The sequence below is a fragment of the Diadema antillarum genome, unplaced genomic scaffold, assembly GCF_040938485.1.
Source record: "Diadema antillarum isolate AM-2024a unplaced genomic scaffold, OU_Dant_1.0 scf00000029, whole genome shotgun sequence".
Lineage (NCBI taxonomy): Eukaryota > Metazoa > Echinodermata > Echinoidea > Diadematoida > Diadematidae > Diadema > Diadema antillarum.
The window spans coordinates 8707364-8730489 of record NW_027270918.1 but is presented as its reverse complement, the minus strand read 5'-3'; the positions used below and the strand labels follow the sequence as shown (position 1 = coordinate 8730489).

Sequence of the window (23126 nt, the reverse complement as noted above, 5' to 3'; positions counted from 1 at the left end):
GTGTAGGGCATGTGGTAAAATGCGTGTATAAGTTGATCGTGACTGCATGTGTGTTCGATATTTCCTCGAAAAGTGGTTAGGACCTACGTTTCTGGTTTCTGATGGGATGTAAAAATCCATCAATGGTTAGCTGGGAAAAAAAAAGGGGAGGGCTTATCATTTTGATCTGAAGAGGCATGGAAAATAAAGTTGGAGAGGTATAAGCAGGTTAATCAGGTTTAGATTAAATGCTCGTAATTTCCAATGAGGATCAAGTTTTAATTGAAGCTACTATTCTGTTTATTTGATTTGACTCCCATCTTTAAACTGTTGATGCCATTTACACATCATTTCTCTCAAGCACGCTGTTTCCTGTATAAATCTGTCAGTCTGTGTAATCGAGAGAATGTTAGTATTTTGTATTGTCCTCCAATCTAACCAAAATATCGCCAAATTTCCTTTCCAAATAAACTCGTGCTTACATCAAATCTAGCCTGGGGAGCGTCGATAAAATGAAATGTGCATCACACAGCAGGCCCTGTTCCAACAACACAAAGTAGCATTTTAATAAGTCTTGTACAACGCACAGAAAATACAAAACGTGGCCGGATGCTGCACAGCGCCAGCTATCGGCAATAGACCGCTCCTATTTTTTTTTTTCGTGATTTTTGTGTTATAATATTTCAGTGTTCAGATCAAAGAGCGTAGAATTAGAGGCGCACTGCTCAAATAGCGGCAACAAAGTTTTTAGTCGGACACAGCGGCAACAGCACTCTTTCATGCGTTGAAGTATTTGACTAGCCTGTATCATTTGATGCAGAATGTCCAATGTCTGCTATGATGAAGTACAAAGGAGTTGGAATTGATAAAGCAGTCAAAACTCTAAAAAGACCATTGTTTTCACAGTGAGTGCACTGGTCAGTCACACCATGCCTTCTCTGAGATGGGCACAGTCATTACGGACAAAGTTACTCAAAACACGTATGGATCATATGGATTCAGCAAAGGCAGAAATATTGGTAGAACATGTCAGTGAAGCTGAGGGAAATCAGACAATCCATTCAAAATTTGTGCATTTGCAAAGCTGTGGTCATCATCGCTGAATAAAAAGGCTTACAATAACTTGTGATGTCACAGTGGAATGATATGGAGATAATATGAAGAATATTCCACAAGGTTTGTTATTATTTTGTATGAAATGGATATACATTCCCCTGATTTGTTACCAACATGTTATGTCAAAGGGTGATACTACACCACTGCCTTCAGCAGGCAAATCAAGCACACTTTTATTTTATGGAACTTCTTTTTTCCGCACTCCTGTGACATCACAATCTGTAGCCTTCTTTATCCAGCAATGACAACACATGGATTCAATCAACATTTTTAATACTTCATAACATATGAATGTATTGTTTGATCTTCCTTATCTTCACTGATGTATTCCACTGATATTTCTGCATCATCCAAATCATCAACCAAATCCATACATACAGTGTATTACACTTGGGTTAAAGGCATAATTTACCATTTGGAGATGAAACAAAAACCTAGCATTAGTGCATTAAAATAGTTCTAAAATGTAATTTAGGGATAGAAACACCACCGAGTCTACATCCCAAGTTTTCTACACTTTTTTTCCTCCTTCATGACCTTCTCAATTTTTCTTTCATTTTCAAGTATACACTAGTATCTGTGAGCAGAAACCTAAATACACTTAAAGGACTTTTCTCTCTGTACATCCACAGCATGCACAGTTGAATGAAATCACCTCAACATAAGACATCAGAAAAAAGGTATGTTTTAAGACACTCAATGCATTTATTAGCCTGCATAGTTGAAACCAGAAAAATGAATAAGGCAAATAAAGTCAAACTCTCTTTTTCTCTTCTTGTCAAGATATTCAGATGAGCTACAGAAATCCACAAGAACAATAAGAATAAACACTACACAGACCAATGCACACAGGTAAAGAAGAAAAGATAATTTCCATAGTACATGATTGTAAGATCACACAATCTTTCTAATCAAAATCTGTACTGATGCGCAGCTCAGTACCATATTTCAAATTTTCTGTAGTATTGCACTTTTAATTCTTTTTCCAAAAAAAAGAAAACAGCAAAAATTATCACCACAGACAAACTACAATTGATATGACCAAGATTTACAGAGGTACCCAAGAATATAACATATAGGCTGTCCATCAAGAATTCATGAAGGAAAATTGTCCTCTTACCCCCAGCACACGGTAAATATTTGACCTCTAGCAACAGGGTAAATTTGACTGGTGATAATATGCGAAATAGTACAGTACCCAGTCTGACACAAGAGCTACAAATACCCTTTAACAAATCATGAGAACCAACATTTCGTACTAACACACAATAACTGGAATGAGTACTAACACTGGGAATACTGTGGACTAGTACTTAATGGTATCAGCAGTGCTTATCTCAAAAACTAACTTTGCTTTTATAGTGGATGGCAGGAACATGTGTTTATATCTTACAACATGATAGTGTGATGTACACAGGGAAACCCTGCTAAAACGAGCATGCCAGGACTAGCGATTTTACCTCGTTATAACCGTCACCTCCTTGTAAACATTATAAAGCAGAGACCAGCTTAACACACTCAGGGAAAATCGGGACTGCCACATTCACCTCTTAAAAAAGCGGTACCTTGTTATTAAAGGAGCTCATTATAACGAGGGTTCCTGTATGACTTCTATTATTTTTTCTTTGATACTCATATGAAACATCAAATAGATTCTCTGCAAAGTGGCACACACAATCTCTGTACTGTCATGGATGAAGTGTAATGTGAATAATATACAGGCAGTAATCTTCTTGACATTCGTTGACCTTCTTTTCCTGGTAGATACCGTTATCAATAATTAATTTTCAGCCTTAAAAGATCTCAGGAGTAGTACTACAATGTAGCACAAAGTCAGTTAAACCCTAGAAGCTAACATTTATATTCTAGAAGCAAACAACTGTTGCACAGCATACTGGGAGTTAACATTTTGATTTGGCGCATACAGGGTCAGAAACGATCAGTGACGTTGGATTCGTATGATGTGTTATTCAAAAGATTTACGACAAAACGGAAGTTGTTAAAATGCTCACGTTGTTTGGAAGGTGTTATTTACGAGTGTCTGTTTAGTGACGGTCAAAACAGAAATTGCTATACAAAATAGAGACAAATGTCAACAGCAAATTACAATTTGCATCTACAATACTGCCCTTAGTTTGCAAAGGTTAGTATGTAGTACTAAATGGATCTACACCCTTATGGGACAAATGACACATGTTGAAAAAGGAAAGCTGATGGAAGGAGATGACATGTGAACTTGGTTCCTTGCTGCAAAGGAGATGTCGATTATGCAGCAGAATTTCACAACTAGGGCATTGGCTAATTGCAGCCAGTGACTCCGTACACGCAGTGTTCAGCATTATCAAATCTGTTCACATTCGGCAATATCTCGAGAGACTCTTCATACTTTGTGTTCGCAACATGGTATTCAACCGCATAGGAGAATAATTTTTATGGGCAACCCCAGGTTTCATGACAGTCTCTTCATGTCATTCATGTGTCCCTCACCACTGAAATACTCATGACATGTGAAGATGAATCCTACAGGGTAGAGATATAGGGGACCCTCGTCATTAAAAGGTGCTTGGGACCAATGAAATGCCCTTGTTATATTGGTGATAAAAACAAAGGAATATAAAAGGAATTGGACCTGCAAAGTTACCTTGCTATATCAGGCATCGCGCTATATATCAATCCAACCTCGTTATAACAAGGTCCCAAAATACATGCATACAACCCAGCTCTTGTACTGGTTTTGACAGGACAGGATCCAGATCACCTGATTCAGTGATAATACGAGTATAATAATGACGTAAGCTGCCTAGTACTTGTGTAGTTGAGAGAAAGCGGTACAGACACAGGTGGCACACACAGCAACATTCCCTGCGTTGCATTGTGATGAACGGGACTGGTACATTGAAAACCACGTACTGGCATGGTAAAGCAAAATAGACCCAACCACAGGTTTGTTCGGAACTACATATTCATATGATGACCATGAGACATAATGTTACAATATATCTACAAAATGTTTTATTTGCTGTAATCAAGTGTTGCCTGCAAACTTGCTTCACATTACATGTAGCTTTATAAGTGATGGTGTATGTGTGTATTAGTTACAATTGAGTATTATGCTAGTACAATTTGACAAGAATAACATGGATGGTTATATGGGCAACGCATGGCTATTTTAACATAAATTCAAACTTAATCGCTTGATACCAAATCAATACATGATCAGACATTGTGTATTTTATGAACTGGAGAAAAATATGCTGCCATACATAACAGCTGGAAGCTGCTATGAAATTAATGAAGACTCATTACCATCAATTACTCATGCTGGGAACAGCTGACTGGGTGTCCAATCAAGAGGGTGTAAAAGAAGGTCTGTTCATAACAGAGTTTGCAATATTTGGGGCTACACTGTCCTGTTTTTTGTAACCACTCTTTAAGAGTAGATTAGCAGTCTTTTTTTTTTTTTTTTTGGGGGGGGGGGGGTAAGATATCAATGAATGACCAAATGACCATGAACATTATATCACAGGTTTTCACTGGTCATTTCAAATACATCATCAAAACCCTGGACTAAAGCATATACATATTTGTTTATTTCGATCTTTCTTGCTTTTTTTGCTCTGTGTTACAAATTCCAGGTTCTGCAAATTCCTTGTGCTATAACAATTCCTCATCTGCAGACACACAAGTAATTAAATGAGATAAGTCTGTGACTCTGCGTTACATCAAACACTGGATAATTTTCTAACAAAAAAAAACCAAAAAAAAAAAACCCAAGCCAAACACGAGTGTATATTATCTAGGGTTGTGCAAGGAAAGTCTTTAAACCCATTCCCTGTTTTCTCCTCCCATCTTCCATGCATTGTAACCTTTTCTGGTATCAGTAATTAAAACATTTCAGGGTAATGTGGTAAATATGAGATCTCCATTTGTTTCACAAGACACAAAGATGACGATGATTAAATCTTGGGTAGTTTGGGTGCGCTGACAAGAGGATTGGTCTGCTCCAAAAGCTTGCGTCCTTCCGTCTTGTAGTCGTAGCCGCAGTTGTGGGCTTCGGCGTAGCGGTGGCTGGCGCAGAAGTTATGACCACACCTAATGTCAAAAAGCATACATCAACATTGACAGATTTTAGGAGGATCACGGGGTGCATAGCATATCCCTAAAATAATACATTCTACAATGCAATGTTTCATTACTTAATGCAAAGGGGAATTGACATCCACGACATACTAAAATAGACTTGTTCAGTTTAGGTGTTTTTGTTTATACCTGCCAATAATGCATCTCTGAAATCATACAGCTCACAACATATTCATGTTTCTTTGACTGCGGGATCCCTCTCTATAAATGACTGCATACAAGTTTGAGTCCCCTTAACACTCAAAAGTTGGTCATGGCATATCACACTTCATGTAGGAATACTTTTATCGCTGGCTGTCTCATACTGGATCCTCATTTTTCAATGGTTATTCAAGCAAACCAGTCACTCTTATTCAGCATTCTCAACAAATTTGTTAACAATCCCCCCCCCCCCCCAAAAAAAAAAGCATGATAACCTTTCATGAAAAACAAATGTCTCTGGCATACTTCAGGAAAGAAGTCACAAAAACAGGACTTGAGTGCACTATGTTTATGACTTTTCACAGGTGCACATCGGTGAAATGACAGGAGATGGTGGGACCGTGGCTCTGCTAACACCACAGTTTCTTACCTGCACTGGTAGCTGGTGGCAAGACCAGTCTTCTTGTTACACAGGAAGCAGCGTTTACTTGTCTTCTTCTTGCTGGAGCTGAGGGAGGGCTTTGGCACAGGGGGCAAATGATGGGCTGGGGATGACACTACCAAGAGATGAAAAAACAGCCAAGAGTTAACATACTCCAGCCAAAACCCACAGCTTCAAATATGCTTGATAACAAAAACCAAACCAAAAATAGCACAAAAACATGTGGAATTAAATATGGTTGACTTAGCCAGAAACATACCCAACCAATCCCTCTAAATTACAATATTTTCACTTTGAAAATTGAAATTTGACTATTAAGCGAAACTTGTACATCTTAAAGTGCTATTGATCTCTGTGAATTTATCTGATATACTGCTGTTTGCAGCAACTTTCAATTCTTTGTGATACACACATTTGGTAATATTTCTAATTCAAACCACTGAACTACAAAGTATTGCTTCAGCACTTTATTCAGGTCCACTCCAGATATGAGTAAGTCTGCCTCATCTTGTGGAGATTTTTCACGTAATTCAGGAGTTCCTATTCAGCAGTACCTACAAAGCCTGTGGCACATCACATAAAAATGAACTTCGAAGACTAGCAAGACATAAACATGCCTTGTAATGTTCATTTTGTAACTATAGCACACTATCACTGCAAGGAAGCAAGTTAGGTCATTGGAATTTTTGCCTCTATTCATTTATAAGACAAATGCATCATGCAATACATCATATACATGTAATTAGTATACTCACATAATCGACCTTCTTTGTTACCAGATAACCGACCTCGTATACTGTGAGCAGACTGCAGAGAAACAATCAACAAACAAGAAAAACAGGGAATCAATTCTAGTTGGAAAGCAAAAAAAAAAAAGACAAAACCAAAAAAATTATGAGAACCCCCCCGTCCCCACCCCCCTAAGTATAGTACAACAGCCTGAAATCATATATCATGCCATATTGTGAATAAGCCTCCTGGTAATGGTTTTATACTGTTTATAAATCTCCCACACTTATACTTCTGCACATGTGAACTTCGTAATATGAAGTTCATACAAATGAATCACACTTCATAAAAATGAATGCTTTATCTTTGTAAGAGGCAGATATGCCTCATCATATTCTGAATAATTGGCTAAATATCCATTTCAACCTGCCCAACTGAGTCATGTGTGCATGATGTGGTTTACATTGCTTCACACTGATTTGCTTTGAAGGTTACAATAAGTTCTTACAATGAGAGCTTTCCTGGCATCAGGAGTCCTCATGCGGTCCTCATTGATAGAACTACTCAGTCCACCGCTTGAGTTCAGTGCATGAGATAATGCTATGCCACCTGACGTGACACGCGAATGTCCACTGCGCTTGGCATTGTGGGAAGACTCCCGCGGCCCCGACCTGATGATGTTGTTAATCTTTCCCTCCTTGTTGGCCTGATTTACAAGTTCTGTCACCATGCGTGCATCGGCCGTCTTCAGGTTCATGCGCTCTTTCGAGCGGCCGGGGTCTGCCGACGAGGCAATCTGGGGCTCGGCAAGCTTTGAGGAAGTCTTTGGCCGGAATTCCTGGATGAAGGAACTCTGGGTGGCGGGAGGGTGGGGGTAAGCATTAGTCCTACTCCTAAAGGAGTGATGCACCTTGGCACCGGTTAAATTGTCAAGAGTTCGCTGGGATGACGGAGGCACTGGGCTGTGCCTCTTATCCTGGCTACTGCTGATCCGCAGTGAGCGGCTCCTGCTTCTGCTTCCAATGTCTGCAGACATTGCGAGGGAACTCCCCGTAGCACCGATGCGTGACAAGTCTGCTGCCCTCGCCTGGGGGACAATCTCCGCCTTTGTCCTCGACCTCACGCCCAGGCCTGCAGCAGGGGCCTCGATACGAGTCCTAGCACCTAATAGCTTCTCTTCAGAGCCAGCACTGGTCAGAAGCGTGGTTCCCACAGGAGGAAGTGGGCTACTCTTGTTAAGGGACTGGCTTCCCTTCTTGGCAGAGATCATTCTTTTCTGGGCCGAACTCTTGGGTCTCCCACTCGGCGGCCTTGGCACCTTTGTCTTCTGTGAAGTAATACACAAGAACAGAGTGGCGTTTAGTTATGGGATGTGCACTTGTTCCTCTGATTGCATGAAGTGGTCTTTTAGAATTAAAACTGTTACAATTAACTTTCCTAATTGCTCACATGAATTCCCACTGCTATGCATTACAGGTGCTAATTAATACTATGGGTCTGCACAAGCTCCGAACAAGTACGTACAGTATTAGACCAAACTGGAACCTGAATTGAAATAGCTATTTCTAAAATATTGTTACTTTCACAAATTCTGCCTAGATATTTTATACCCACATCTCTAGTGGTAGCTCATACTTATGTACACCTCACAGGGAATCACTTCAAACTCAGTTAAAGTCAGTAAAGGTCTACAAGATGTCTCACCTTCTTCCCAATAGACAAGTTCTCCATCTTGGCTCTCAGCAGCTTCATCTTGCCCATTGTGACATCATTTTCCTGGCTCTGGTCCTGCGTGGGAGCATTCTCATCGTCTTCCTCCTCCTCACAGACGTTGTAAACAGAGGCACCACTGTGAGGGCAAAGCAACAGTAAAGATATGAAAAATACAAGAACTATCACAACATATTTTCACCCAGCCAATGGTCAACATGGAAAATTAACAGGTAGAAAAAAACTGTGCGGATAAAGTGACAGTAAAAAAAAAACCAAAAATAATAATAAAAAAAAGGAAATACCACAGCATCATATTTCCACCCACCCACTGCTCTACAGGTACAGGTACATGGAAAATGAAAAGGTATAATATGTGGATAAGAAACTGCACAGATAAAGCAACAGTAAATAAGAAAGAAAATATCATAACGTTCATCATATTTCCACCAAGCCAATGGTCTGACCACACTAGTGCCTTAAAGGGCTTGCATAGTTTTGTTTGAGACCTATTTCAGGTTTCTAACATTTTTGTTAAGATAATGAGATACCTCTTATGAAAACATGAAAGAGCATGTAATTCTATGAGGATTTCAACATTTATTTGATGAAAATTGGTTTTGAAATGGCTGAGATATCCAAAAAAGAGCAATTATGATAAAGTGTGGGACCCACACGTTATTACGATCGCATTGTTTTACTTTGTTTTTGGATGTTTCAGTCATTCCAAACCCAATTTTCATCAAATAAACTTTGCATTCCTCTTAAAATGGCATGCTCTGTACTATATCATAAGTGTTTTCTTGGTGTCTTGCAAAAAGTTACCAGCCCAATTTTCATCTTCACCAATACTGTACTGTTGTATACAGTACTCACACACATTTTTACATGGTAACAGTATGTCACATAATGTAATTCATACCAATGTCAAATGTTTAAAAATAATGGAGTTCTAAGTGAAAGAATCTTCTCTTCTTCACCCCTACAGTACCTACAGTACATTGTAAAGTATTATCAGACATTGACCTTCTCTAAATGAGATTTAAAAGTAGGTCCCTTAGATACATGACTTAGCTGGAAACTGCACAGAAAAAAAAAAGACAAGATAGAAAACTAACTGTAAAGAGGATAACGAAGACAAAACTATGTGACTGGGAATTTGCTGCTTCAATAGCATGACTCATGCCTGTAGAGCACATATGCTCATATCAGACAAGAAGCCAGAGTGGTATCAGGGAAAAACATTGAAAGCAAGGCTAAGTTTCCTTCCCTGTGGTTTTGATCTTTGTCATACTGAAAGTCTGAACTGAGCAACTCAACCATTTCAACAGCTGACCACTTGATGGCTTGTACTTCCAGGTGGAAAAACAGACAGATTAGGATTGTCTGACTGAAAAAAAAGAAAGTATTATATACTATGATCCAACAGTAGAACTGCAAACTTGCATGTACCATGTAAGTAATGTTTGTAAATCAAAAAATGTATTTGTATTGCATGTACATCTCTGTCAGTAAAGTAGTACCACTTGACAAAAAAAAAAGAAGAAGAAAAAAATTGTCTTGTGATATCGATATGGTGCATCAATATCTGATGTACACTGTATGATAATGGCATGAGAAAACTTCATATTGCTTTCATCACAGTCAGGGGTACATGTACAATGTACCAAAACCAGCTCACTGTACTGAGATGCATGATATTTGTAGCAAAAGAAATATAATCTCTCTTAAATTCAATATGAGATTTTTGTTTTTTTTAATCAAATGCCATAAATGATTGAGAGTGTACATACCTAGAGTGTTGTACAAGCTTACATTAAAGGACAAGTTCACCTTCATAAACATAAGGATTGAGAAAATGCAACAATATTAGTAGAACACATCAGTGAAAGTTTGAGGAAAATTGGACAATCGATGCAAAAGTTATGAATTTTTAAAAATTTTTGTGTTGGAACCGCTGGATGAGGAGACTACTACAGCTTGTGAGTCGTATGCGTACAACAGTATAAAGAAAATATAAAAGAAAATTCAACATATTTTCACTTTTTTCGCATAATAAAAGAGCAATTGACTTGCCTCTTTCTAAAGGCAGGGGGAACTACTAATATTGCTACATTCTCTCAATCCTTATGTTTATGAAGGTGAACTTGTCCTTTAACTCATATCAAAGTGTATAAAATTAATGCACTAACATCTCCCCCTCCCCCCCCCCCCAAAAAAAAAAAAAAAAGAATCTAGCTAGTCTGAAGACAAGGACATTCACACAGCAAAGCATGTAAAAGAGACATTAACTTGTACATGTCTCTCAGTCAGTTCCACCTGTCACTGGGGACACTCTATGAGAATCTGACACCCACTGTCACATAGGTAGGTCATCGATTTCTCTCACCACCCTCCCTGCATCTCTGCCCGCAGGTCATCGAGAAGAGATGCCCATCCACGGCAAATAATACATGACTGCTTGCAATCAATCAAGCAATAGAAGAAACTACAGAGACCCCCCTCCTTGATAGCATGCCAACAAGGAAAATACCAACCATTTGGAAAGTATGGGATACTGGGGAAAATGAAATAACCCGTGTGTGAAGATAAATACCATAAAACTCTAGCAGATGTTTTATATAGAGCATACACACACTGGCGTTTTGGTTGGGAACAACATTATCCCACACTACCTGCTGGAGATGTTTGTTATGGCAAGGTTTACATGGGTCTATTGTGTCTACTGGACGCCTCCTTGGTTACCGCTCTCAATTGATGCCTGGATTAGGGCTGCCATTGTGAAAGGTCTCCCCCTCAACAATGGCAACGCTCACCATTAAGTGATAAACAAATGGGTACCGCCTTTTGGATAGGAGGGACTAAATCAATACTCGAAGGCCATATGAGTACGCATACCAGACGTGCAGTTACGACTATGGCCAAGACTATTTTTGTCCAAGATTTTTTTTTTTCTTTACATCTGTCACATGGTTTCATGCATCCATCTTGTGAAAGCCAATAGTCGCACACTGCATATCTATTGTATGTTTGTATACTTTGCATGGATGTGACTGCAGATGGTGTGTTTATCAATGGGAATTGATGGCAAATTTGACCATGGAAGTATCTGACTTATTGATAGCATTCTAATCCCATCCAATACCGAGTGGTACTGGGCAGGTATTCACACATGGGTATGCACATTAATCCAACCGTCAGAAACCATCAAGTCCCTGCAGAAATTATCATCTCTTCCTCATTAAATTTGGAACTCTGAATTTTCTTGCGTATCTTGCAACCAAATTGTATTGGACATTGACTGACTAGTAGATGGAACTGCTCACACTCACTAAATCTGTACAAATACTAGTAATAATAATATACAAAAAAGATCTTATAAAACCAATATGAGTAAATGACATTTCAGATGACCATGGGATATCATCACAGGTTCTGGCTGTGGTACTACAGTGAAGGTGTTTGTCTAGCACACCATACAAATTGTACCTTCAGTTTTTGATAGAGTTACAGTGCCTAACTAGTGAGAAAGCATGTACAGAATCCTTCAAACGGTTGTATTGTAATGAAAATATTAAAACTAACAAAAGTTTTTTTAAAGTTATAAAGTTCAACTAATTACTAGAAAATATCACCTAACAGAGGCCTAAAGCCCTATCATAATACCAAGAGGATGAACAGAGGATGTACTTTTTGTACAACTAGAAATGTTCCTAGAAATTTTAGAATCACTCACAAAACACATTCACAACCAATTCCCAATCATATGCAACTGATCATTTCCTTTGTCTTTTATCAGGTAGATTCTTCCTTGTTAGCTGATTTCCATTCTATCCTTTTGTTTTTTAAACATCCCCTTCCTTTGTACAACATAGCTTCAATCTTGTAGCAGACTTCGAATTCCTCCGAATGTTGCACGTGTTGTATAAGATATCCTGCCGATGAGGGCATAGATTCTCCTTTGTGGCTACTATCACATTAACTATCTAATTTGGGTTATGCTTTGATTTGCTCATCCCCCCCCCCCCCCAAAAAAAAAAGCTATTCCCCTAACCTATATGCATTGAATGATATGTATAACAACAGGGACATAACACAACCTGCACAAAAAATGGTGGACTGTAATAGTTCAGAGCATCTGACAAATGTTCTGTGTACACAACCCCCTTTCTGTTGAAAACTGGTCTCCCAGGCCCCCCCCCCCCCTTCTACATCTTGACTACTGACCATACAATCGCAATAAAAATCGGCACACTTATTGCCTGTATTGTAATCTAAAAAATTAATTCGCTGATTTTTAAAAAAATCATCATTTATGCTAATCATTTATGCTACTTTATGCATAACGTTTGCATGAAATCAGACTATTTGCTATAAATCATTTTATTAAGCCATAAAAAGACACATTTTTTTGTGCAAATATTCTTTCTAGTGTCCTTAGCAAATGTAATTGAAAAAAAACAACACCTGTGATATCTAAATAATTTGTGAAGTACTTTATTGTTTTTAAAATTTGCTTAGTATGTATTTCTTTGTTTTTTGGCTTTTTGTTTTTTTCTTTCTTTTTAGGCTCCAAGCATGAAAATATGTTTTTGATTGATTTTAATCAATACAACCAAAAATAATCATGCTTTTATGAAAATTGACTGAAAGAACAATTTGCAATGAAATTGGACAACAATTCATGTTTTTGAACAAGTTTTGGGGCTGACATGCATGTACATATTTGCGCATAAATCCGGAACCATGTGTCCAGGCATTGCAAATTTGGTGTCTAAAGATGCGAGAGACTTGAAAGAAAAGAGTCGTGAAACATAGCGACGATAGCTTTTTGCGATGGTAAACAAAAATAGCAACGCATTTCCAGCACAGCAAACCTACAAGTATGCCCACCCACCTTAAAGACTCTGACAATGGGGTTAAAGTTCCGTCCCCTCGGTCCACAACCCGGAAGAAATTGAGTTGATCTCCTTCCCGGAAGACGAGGAGGGTAACCTGACGGTTGCCAGGCAGCTTTTCCCAAATCTCCTCCTTATTGGCCTCCATGTACTCTGCCATCTCTCGGATGGCTGGGTCCTCCATGGGAACTAGTGACAAGGGTAAATGTAGAATCAAAGAGTCTTTGAAAGGCACCACTACCATAGTGTGTGAAAGAAATACACTTTGAAAACATATCACACATAGCAACTCATTGACAAATTGCCCTACATTGATGTAAACCAGAGACTCCAACCCAAAGCACCTTCTGATCTGGAGATTCTCCCGCCTGAAACCCCCAGCAAACGGGAGACTCAAAGTTGATGTGTGCGAAGCGCGAAATTCCCAGGGTTCTAGATGCTCTCTGGTGCTATCTAAGGCTTGTTTTTTCAACATACAATAGAAATAAGTAAGAAATCCTTTCCAACGGGAGACAAAGAGCCAGGGCGGGAGAAATCAAATCTCAAACAGGAGAACGGGAGACTTTGCAAAAATGGGTTTTCGGCGGGAGAGTTGGAGTCTCTGGTAAACTAATTCATGTTGATGTAGGACAATTAGTCAATCAGTTGCAATAATAAAAACTTCAAGCAAGAATTTCATTAATCTGAATATCACACATAGCTTGTTTTACAACTGTATGTGCCATATGTCCCTATGTCCCTTGTTTTCTATTCAAATGTCCCTTAGAATGCACATGTATGCCTGTATTAAAGTACACTAGTAGGGCATTTCTAACATTCAAATCTCACTAAAATCGACAGTTGTCCCTCATCCCCATTCCAAGCCCTAACTGCTTTTCAAAGTAAATACCATACACTTACGCTCAACATGTTGGCCTCAAAGTTTAGTGCTGACCTGAACTACTTGTACCTGCACCTGTTCAATTGTTCCGCAAGCTTTATATTTACTGTGTCTAGGCCATTACGGTGACATTCACACATACTTACAACAAATCAAATGTTTGAAGAGTTTGGGCAAAGATAAAGGGCATGTTTACTTAGATGTACTCTGTCTACATGATTCATATACATGATTAATGGTCATGAGCTTTAAATTTGATAGAAATGCTTTATAAATCAGAACTGAATTAACAGAAACACTAAAGGCATTATTCACTATTTGCAGATGAAACAAAAACCCAGCTTTAGTGCTTCAAAATAGTTCCAACATGTGAGTTACAGATAGAAACAAGCAATGTAAAAATTTTAATCAGGATAATCAATGATAAGTATTGTTGAATATACAAACATTACAAAAAGTGAACAATAGTTATAATAAAATTGTTTCTATATCAAACCATCTACAGTTATGGTTTAGTGAGAAAAATAGTGATATCTCCTTATATCTTAGGTTTTTATTGCAAAAAATTTTATATAAAATGGTAGGATTTTTTGTATCCACCAACCTACACATTTGTATACCCATCAAATATGATAACTCGAACAATTTTAAAATCGCTGCTCCCTGAGGTAAACTGTACCTTTGATTTACATTCTTTGAAGTTTTGGTTCATTCTTTGACACATCAATATCATTGGAGACCACTGATCCCAGCTAAAGCAAGCCCATAGAAGTGCAGAACGACTGCCCGCTTGAGACAAACTACTATACATGTATACTTTCTCTTAATACAGTAAACTCACTTCTACGTGTGTTGATTGGGCCTCCCCTCATGGCTAGGACCAGCTTGAGTGAAGCTGATGGTGGAATTCTGCAAGACAAAGATATATAATCAAGAAATAAGCAACCACTCTTGAACTGTTCATGAACATTTTTAAATCACTAGAATTAAAATGTGCTTAGCAGGGTGTCATGCGAATGTGCTTTCCACTCACACCCCCAAAGGACAGATTACCGGCATCCTTTGTACATTTGACGCAACTGTAATACAGTGCATTCCCGTTAAAACAACACGGTTATTACAAAATTCCAGTTAAAACGAAGTAAAAATTCAGGCTGCAACATTATCCACTCTATGTATTTTTATTGTTAATTTGTTCGGTTACGAGGAAATATCGATACAACGAAAGAAAACTAACGGTCCCGAGGACTTCGTTGTAACGAGAGTCCACTGTTCATTGTATGTCCATCCCTTTCCATGATATCATGTTACCATTAATACATATTCATGCATACTCTATATCATGCAGAGTTATGTTAAAACACAAATCATTTGAATACCGGGGTATGCACATACGTTGTACATGTATATTGTTTGGTATAAAACTTACTGCTGCTGTCTACTGTTTTGCCTATATACAGCATATATGTACATGTACACATTTGTATGTACATACAGTACTACAATTGTATGTTGTATTGAGAAGCAAAAATGTGATACATTTTGATTTACACCAGTAATAGTGCAAAACAGTGCTTATACTTTGTATTAAACTTACTGCCAAATAAGCACTGAGTAGGCAAGTCATGGTGCGCACTCTACTTTGTAAACACTCCTAATGTTCATACATACTGGTACACATTGTACCCTGTGTATGCATTACTCTGAACTACCATAAAAATAGAACCCACTGCAGAATGAGGAATGTTTGCGTGCATTTTAATTTCCTGAATTTTGTGAGAGTCAACATTTGTAAAATTAAAATGGTATTGCCTGCACTTGACTATATGCATTGAATGCCAGGGGTAATTCGTGAAAACTTCATGCTGCCAAAAAGGGCGTCAGCTCCAATTCGTGAAAATTTCATGTACATAGTAGCAAATATATTGTTTTGCAGTAACCCTACAACAAATCTCCATCTCAGTCCCTCTGCACTTTATACTTCAGCTAAAACTAACAAATTGATACTATTAAAGTTGAGCCAAAGTTATAGAATTGTGCTTCTTTTGTCATTTAATGAGAAATTCCCCCTCTTTCACTCAGTGGTCCCAAAATACTGTATCCTCCACTTTGAAAATAAACTATCATTAGGATATGTGCACAAATTCATGAGTACATGTATGTCACAATGTGGACGTTCATTTCACTTGAAACCAATGAGAAAACTCTGCTGCACAACACTGTATTGTATGTAGGGAACACTGAAGATGACAGATTTGCCTGTGGGGCGTGTCATGTGTATGTCATTCCGGTGTCATAAAAGTCTTACCCATAATCTTGGAGACAGTAATCATCTTCAAGCTCAACAGACCGCCATATGAGATGTTGTTGGGAAATAGGTATACCTGCAAACGAAAAAACAAACAAACAAACAATAAACACACATATCAACACAAATGTAATTTCTGCACATGCTAATCCCTGTTATTCTGTTAAGCTGCGATATTCTCCAGTCCTGGTGATCCTTATCCCACGGAAAAAAACTGGCTGAATGACACTATGGTAATCTTTTTTTTTCCATGTCCTATTGGGAAATTCAAACCTTTGCACATGTACATTGTATTGTAATCATCAAAAAGCAACACTTTTAATATCGTCTCATACAATTAGATTTGTAATGTTAAAGGGATAATACAGTATTGGTGGAGATGAGAATTGGGCTTTTAACTTTTTGCGACATGCCAAGAAAACACTTATGATATAGTACAGAGCATACCATTTTAAGAGGAATTCAAAGCTTATTTGATGAAAATCGGGTTTGGAATGACTGAAACATCCAAAAGCAAAGTAAAACAAAGCGATCGTAATAAATTGTGGGTCCTACACTTTAAAAGAATCGCTATTTTTTGATATCTCAGCCATTTCAAAACCAATTTTCATCAAATAAACGTTGATTCCTCATAGAATTACATCCTCTTTCATGTTTCATAAGAGGTTTCTCATTATCTCACTAAAAATGTTAGAAACCTGCAATTAGGTCCCAACCAAAACTATACGATCCCTTTAATTTTTATCATGATATCTGTAAACACATCGCTCTCCAGGTAACATTTTTCATGTACAATGCTGGCACTGTACGATGAATGTACAACGTAGATCAATACATGTGTACACATACAGCTGTATAATCCCTAGTACACAATGACTACGTTGTATGTGTGAGTCAGCACAACTCACAAAAATGGTAAGAACTACACAATAAATGAAGGACACATATGAATGTGACCAGTATCTACATTCATATGGTCATCTGAGTAAAATGTTATACCCTGTAACTGTTTGAAATGAAATTCAGAATCTCCATTTAAAGTACATTGTGCTGCATGGAAGAACAATTGGTACTGGATTTTAATGTGGAAGAAAAGGAGAGAAACAACAAGATTATGATATGAATTGATCATGAAAACTTGAAATATAATGATACTGCATATCCAGTCTGTAATTCAAAGTACCTTGTGTCAAGAATACACACTGTACATTGTACAGCCTTGTATACATGTCAGTTTTGTACCTCTGTGTCTTGACTATGGAATTAATAAACATTTCTCACTGTGACTTCTACAGTGTAGATTGATCACTGGTACATGTATACACACACAGTTAGAATTTCAGGTGTGTCGTAAGAGTGTCAGATATTTAAATGATCAAAAACACACAAAAACTGTACATATCAATCTTTTTACTGGATAAAACTAGAGAAGCACTCTGAGAGCGCAGACCTCCGCCAAGCATGCAGCTCATTTCATCACTGACCTTGTTCTACCATACAACGTATATCAGTGATTTCCACCCATACGTACTTATACTATAGCATGCTGAAAGTGTTTATAATAGTGTGCTGAAAGTCTCCCGATTTCCCAATATAGAAGCCTTTGTTGTGTACGTCACAAACCCTCAGTTGCACAGCGCGCCTCACCCTAGCAGAAACTAGAGCACGCACTTTAGTGCACGCATGCAAACCTCAAATACGCGCAGCCTGAACTCCCAAGTTCATTGACCCTACCTGCTAAAATATCACAAATCCTCCATAAATTCCCCCAAAATTCTCGGATCACTGCCAAAAGTTAATCGTTTGTTACTTGTGTCATTCTCAATCTTTCCTGCCAGTTTTATCCCAATCCGTTATCTACTTTTTGAGTTATTTTGCGCACAGACAAACGAACGAACGAACGAACAAACCAACAGTAACGAAAACATAACCTCCTCCCTTGGCGGAGGTACAAAGGTACAAAATCAAATCATTGCATCTGGACTTAAAGTTTTAATTCAGAGGATGGCAATAATTCAATTTTGTACCAATATTGAATGTTACATGGATGAATCAGAACCTATGTTTGTACATAAATAAAACATACCATTAAAATCTCCCAATTCTACTTCAGTCAAATGACTTAAAATGTGTATTTGTATTGGGCATTGCACTGGTCAAACAACTACATTGTGTACATAGAATACAGTACATGTGCACTGCACTGCACTGTAAACACTATACAGAAGTACATTGTACAACTTTTTATCTCTTGGTCCATATTTGAAATACTGCACACTTTCATGTAACATCTTCCTGCATTTTAAAGGCTTATTGATACAGAAGTTGTATCTTCTTCATTTCTTAATTTAAAAAAAATCATCAATCAATAATCATCATCAAAAAACAAAACACAAACAAACAGAAACATTGTAAAACAAAAACTAGAGAAGCACTCTGAGAGCTCAGACCTCTGCCAAGCAGCTACTTTCCACCGAGTTATTCTTGCTCTTCCATAGTGATCAGTGATTTCCAACCATACGTGCAGTGTATGCATGCTCAAAATTGTCCTATTTCCCAATATTGAAGCCTTTGTTGCATCATAAACCCTCTACTTTGTGGCGTGCCTCGCCCTAGCAGAAGCTAGAGCACGCACTTTAGTGTGTGTATGAAAGCCTAAAAAATGCGCAGCTTGAACTCCCAAGGTCACTGACCCTACCTACCAAATATCAAATCCTTCATAAAACCTCTAAATGTTTTGGATCACTACCAAAATTTAATAATTTGTTCCTTGTGTCATTCTCAACCTTCCCTGCAAGTATCATCTAATCCGTTCCCAAATTTTTGTGTTATTTTGCACACGGACTTGTAAGCAAACGGTAACAAAAACATAACCTCCCCCCTTAGGAGGAAGCTAGACCTTACCTTTTTGGCTTCACATTTACAAGAAATTCTACGTGCATGTGGCATTTTAATATCACAATTGTCACAATTGGAGGGAGGGAGAAATACAACACAAAAGGGAAATTAATTGCATTTGTCCACGAGGCATGCTGGACATATTATTAAGGCCCTGTCACACCTGTGATTTGCGGAGAGCAATCTTTGCTACCCGGAGATCCCCGCACATGACAGCACCTACATGTAGCATGTATCTCGCCAGGCGCACGCAAATCCCATTTACCCCCAGCCATGTTTAGGCCCTGTCACACCTTTCCGGGCAAGCTATCGTATGTGGGGATTTTCCAGCATACAATTTCTGAGGGTAGACAAGAATTTGGACGAGTTTTGCATGTGCCTTACTTGCCGGACGTGTGCTACTTGTAAGTTCTACTTACGGATATTCTGTGTGACCTGCGTGTCAGGCGTATGGGGGCTGACAACTCAGTGAAGGAATTTCGCTGAAGGAATATTTATATCAATATGGCAGAGGTCCCAGAGAATGTCATTATCCTGGCTCTCAACTAACCAGCAGAAAGGCAGTAACTGACCCTCAACATGAACGCGGGTTAACTGCATGTGACTTGCGGCAGCTACTGGCCTCCTACTGGTGTTTTGCATGGACCTCTGCTTGTAATCCCTGGGAGTCACACAGAAAAAGTTTTGAGAATGCTCAAAACTTGGCTGAGGGTATATTTGACTTGCGTGCGCAGCTACAGGTGGTTACGTGCTAGATACTGTCATTGATTGAGAAGAAGAAAAATTCTATTTGTTTTGACAAAAATTGAGTTTTAATTGAGGTTCAGATGATCGCAAAATCAAAGCTGTACAGTGAAGAGCTACCAGTATGGGTCCCAGCATGAGCTCGCTACACTTTATCATACGTTGAAGGCTAAAGAAACTGAATTTATTTTCACTTCACTCTCGGCGTGAGAGGGGCGACATGATCCGGGTGTACAAAATTCTACATGGTATAGACAAAATATATCCGGAACACTTTTTCATAAAACCAAAGTACCAATTCACACTGGGACAGTCAATGAAGCTGTTCAATACCCACTGAAATCCATGCATGTCGCAGACCGCTACAGTTGTGAATGTTATACGAACAATTTATCTTCTGCAACGACCGGGAGACTACAGTACAGGGGGGTGTTTCATCAACGTTTGTCAGCGCTGACAACTTGAATCACCATGTAGTAACAGTCAGTGACCAGAGCATCTCAGCCGATCAAAACCAAGGATTTTGCTGAAATTGTCAGCGCTTCAGCCAGTCAAACCCCAAGGATTTTGCTGAAATTGTCAGTGCTGACAAACATTGATGAAACACCCCTCAGGACTACCTCACTCCCATCAGATGATGATAATGATGATTAATCAAAACAAATAACACGTTAGATATAATTTTTTCTTCTTTTCATCATGGAGAGTGGACATGTGTGTGTAACAAAAAATCACAGAGCGAACTTTCAACCATTCATATATCAGATGTGAGATGGGCGAGAAGTGAAGAGGAGGCCTCATGAGCACTGCAGGGAGGGAGCTTCTCGAGGCAGAGGTCCTCATGAGGGGGAGAGTGCCTTGACTTGAGAGACGAAGCTCCCCTCATGAGCGGATTTCCCCGACTGTATTTTGACTAAACCCACCACTTGACTCTATGCTTGGCCCTTGCTTAGCATGCAGATATTTCACGTAATGAAGCAATTGTCCCAGATGGAACCCACCCACATCAGCCCAGGTTGAGCTGAGTAAGTAAGATACACGTTCATGTAGGTATAGTGAGGTGCCCGCACCTCATCAGGGGCCCCGAATACCGCGCCGCCGCGCCTGGCGACACTCACCCTGCTTAAAATTGTTGATACATTTTGCTCAAATTTCGTGAGTACCTAGGAAACTTGTGAAGCTTTATGGACATAATCAATCTATGCCTGGGACTGTGTTCAGTACGGTTGAAACTCGGAAGGGTTACCACAATCAAGCAAACTGTGGTGAAAAGAGACCAGTTTTTCGAGAAAATTTATATTAGGATTCCATAGGAAGTATCAACATGATCAACCGCACACATCTTTTAGTACGTGCTTTGTCTATGGGAGCGCGGGTGACGAGTTGCGGGCCCCTTCCTTAGCGGACAACTAACGTTAGACTATTCCGCATCGTTCGTGTTTGATGACGATGTCCAGCTGCAAATTTCCGATATCGATCAGTGAATTTGTGGTTCTATTTGAATCTTGGCTTTCCTGTGTGTGAGTGGGATTTCATCATGTTCATAGTGACATAGAATTTCAGTGACGAAATGTGTCATGTGATATAAACATTTAGAACCCTTTCTAAACATTACTGTCATTAGATTAACTACAGTATGACTCATGAGGTGCGGGTCATTTTCTCAGACCTCTCCATTCTTAACTTGCCGCAGCACCATATATAGTCTATTCGATCTAACTTTACCATTAAATTACTAATTGCTATGAATTATTACAACTCAGTTCTAAGATAGAACGAACATTTTATATACAGTCGTTAACAGTCAGGCCATAAATAGTCATCGTGGTCATCACTCATCATACTGTAGACGGCTTCCATACCAACCTTCCAATCTTTGTATTTTGGCTTTCACTGAAATCACAGTTTCGAACGGCGACACTCGCAGCTCAAACACTGTTCCCGTCAGAGTTTCGATGAAGAGCTCCATGATATCCGCATATTCTGGATAATCAAGGTATTCCATGGTGTCTTCTTTCATGTTGCTTGTCATCAGGTGACCGACTCAAGCAGCAAGAAATTAGTGTTGGTCTACATTCATATCTGGCTTCATTTTGTCAGGGATCCCGACACCAAACCTCGCAGCGATTTCCGGTCCAACATCACCATGATCACGTAGCGGAGTTTCCCTCCTCAAGACGAAAAATTTGCGAATTGCGTCTATTCCTTATGCAAAAAGATTATGTAGGCACCCAGATCTAGGCCCTACATGTAAGCACGATGCCCCAAATAAATTCACAAGACGTTTCGATGAAATACTTTTGGGCTCCCCGTAAGGGGAAGGTGAATTGAAGTCGTTACTGCTCTTGTGAAGTTGTGTTTCTCTGGTTGTTGTCACTTGTACTTGCACTAACACTGCATGCCCACAAGGATTAACACACGGGTCTCCTGTCGATATGTCGGGAAGTAGAAAACTTCGTACGTGTGGGCACACACAATGCAATGCGGGCATCTCACTGTTGAGTGGCCGCCGCCGGTCGAGGTTGCATAGCACGCAAATTGCATACAAATAACAAACACAGCACAGACATTAGGCGAAGGCAGAGCGGCGTTGCACGGGTGCTGACTCCTCGTACACCTTCCGTGTGGTGCCGTGCATCGGGAACGATGGCTAAAGATTTGCTGAAGTTAGAAACTAGTTTTAGCGGTCACCGCGCAGTAGTACGCCCTCTCGACACTTAATACACTTCATAGATAACCAGTACTATATTCTCGTTCAAGCTTTTTAGTGTATAAGTTCAGTTATACCAATGACGTAGGTCACCAATGGTAACGCGCACTCTCAGCGTGCGCAATAGTACGAGTACATGAGTGTCTTTATGCTTTTTCTCTAAAATATTTTGTTTCCTTTCCCCACAAACCTTTTTTTTGGTCCCCATTCACAGATAAAAGTGAATTATTGCGACTTTCTTTGATACTTAATGTGATGATCATGGTGATAACGCATCTGACCGAAAAAATCTGCAATATCAAGCAGAACATTGTTCGTGTCGTGATATCTTAGCATTTCTATTATTAATGGAGCATATAATTTCCAAACCCAGTAAAGTCCCAGTTATTTGAAAACTCAATACATGTATTGATTATGAAAGGTCAGTGCCA

The 23126-nt window shown here is 39.0% G+C and overlaps 1 protein-coding gene across 1 annotated transcript; it reads right to left on the bottom strand.

The window, feature by feature from the left end:
• Nucleotides 1-4695: 4695 nt before the first annotated feature.
• On the bottom strand, nt 4696-22369 carry LOC139738805 (AN1-type zinc finger protein 4-like). The gene is made up of 9 exons (XM_071649445.1): nt 21852-22369; nt 16344-16419; nt 14877-14944; nt 13155-13344; nt 8252-8396; nt 7056-7874; nt 6574-6625; nt 5807-5933; nt 4696-5187 (listed from the first exon to the last, which is right to left on the bottom strand). The coding sequence occupies exons 1-9, from the start codon at nt 22015-22017 to the stop codon at nt 5052-5054; spliced, it is 1779 nt and encodes a 592-aa protein (XP_071505546.1). The 5' UTR covers nt 22018-22369; the 3' UTR covers nt 4696-5051.
• Between the last annotated feature and the right edge of the window lie 757 nt (nt 22370-23126).

Coding starts and splice junctions, on each gene's coding strand:
- LOC139738805 (XM_071649445.1), bottom strand. CDS start 22,017: ATGACAAGCAACATGAAAGAAGACACCATGGAATACCTTGATTATCCA. Junction 8,397..13,154: donor CCATTGTCAGAGTCTTTAAG/GTGGGTGGGCAT, acceptor TTGCCCTCACAG/TGGTGCCTCTGTTTACAACG. Junction 5,934..6,573: donor TAACAAAGAAGGTCGATTAT/GTGAGTATACTA, acceptor ATCTCTTGGTAG/TGTCATCCCCAGCCCATCAT.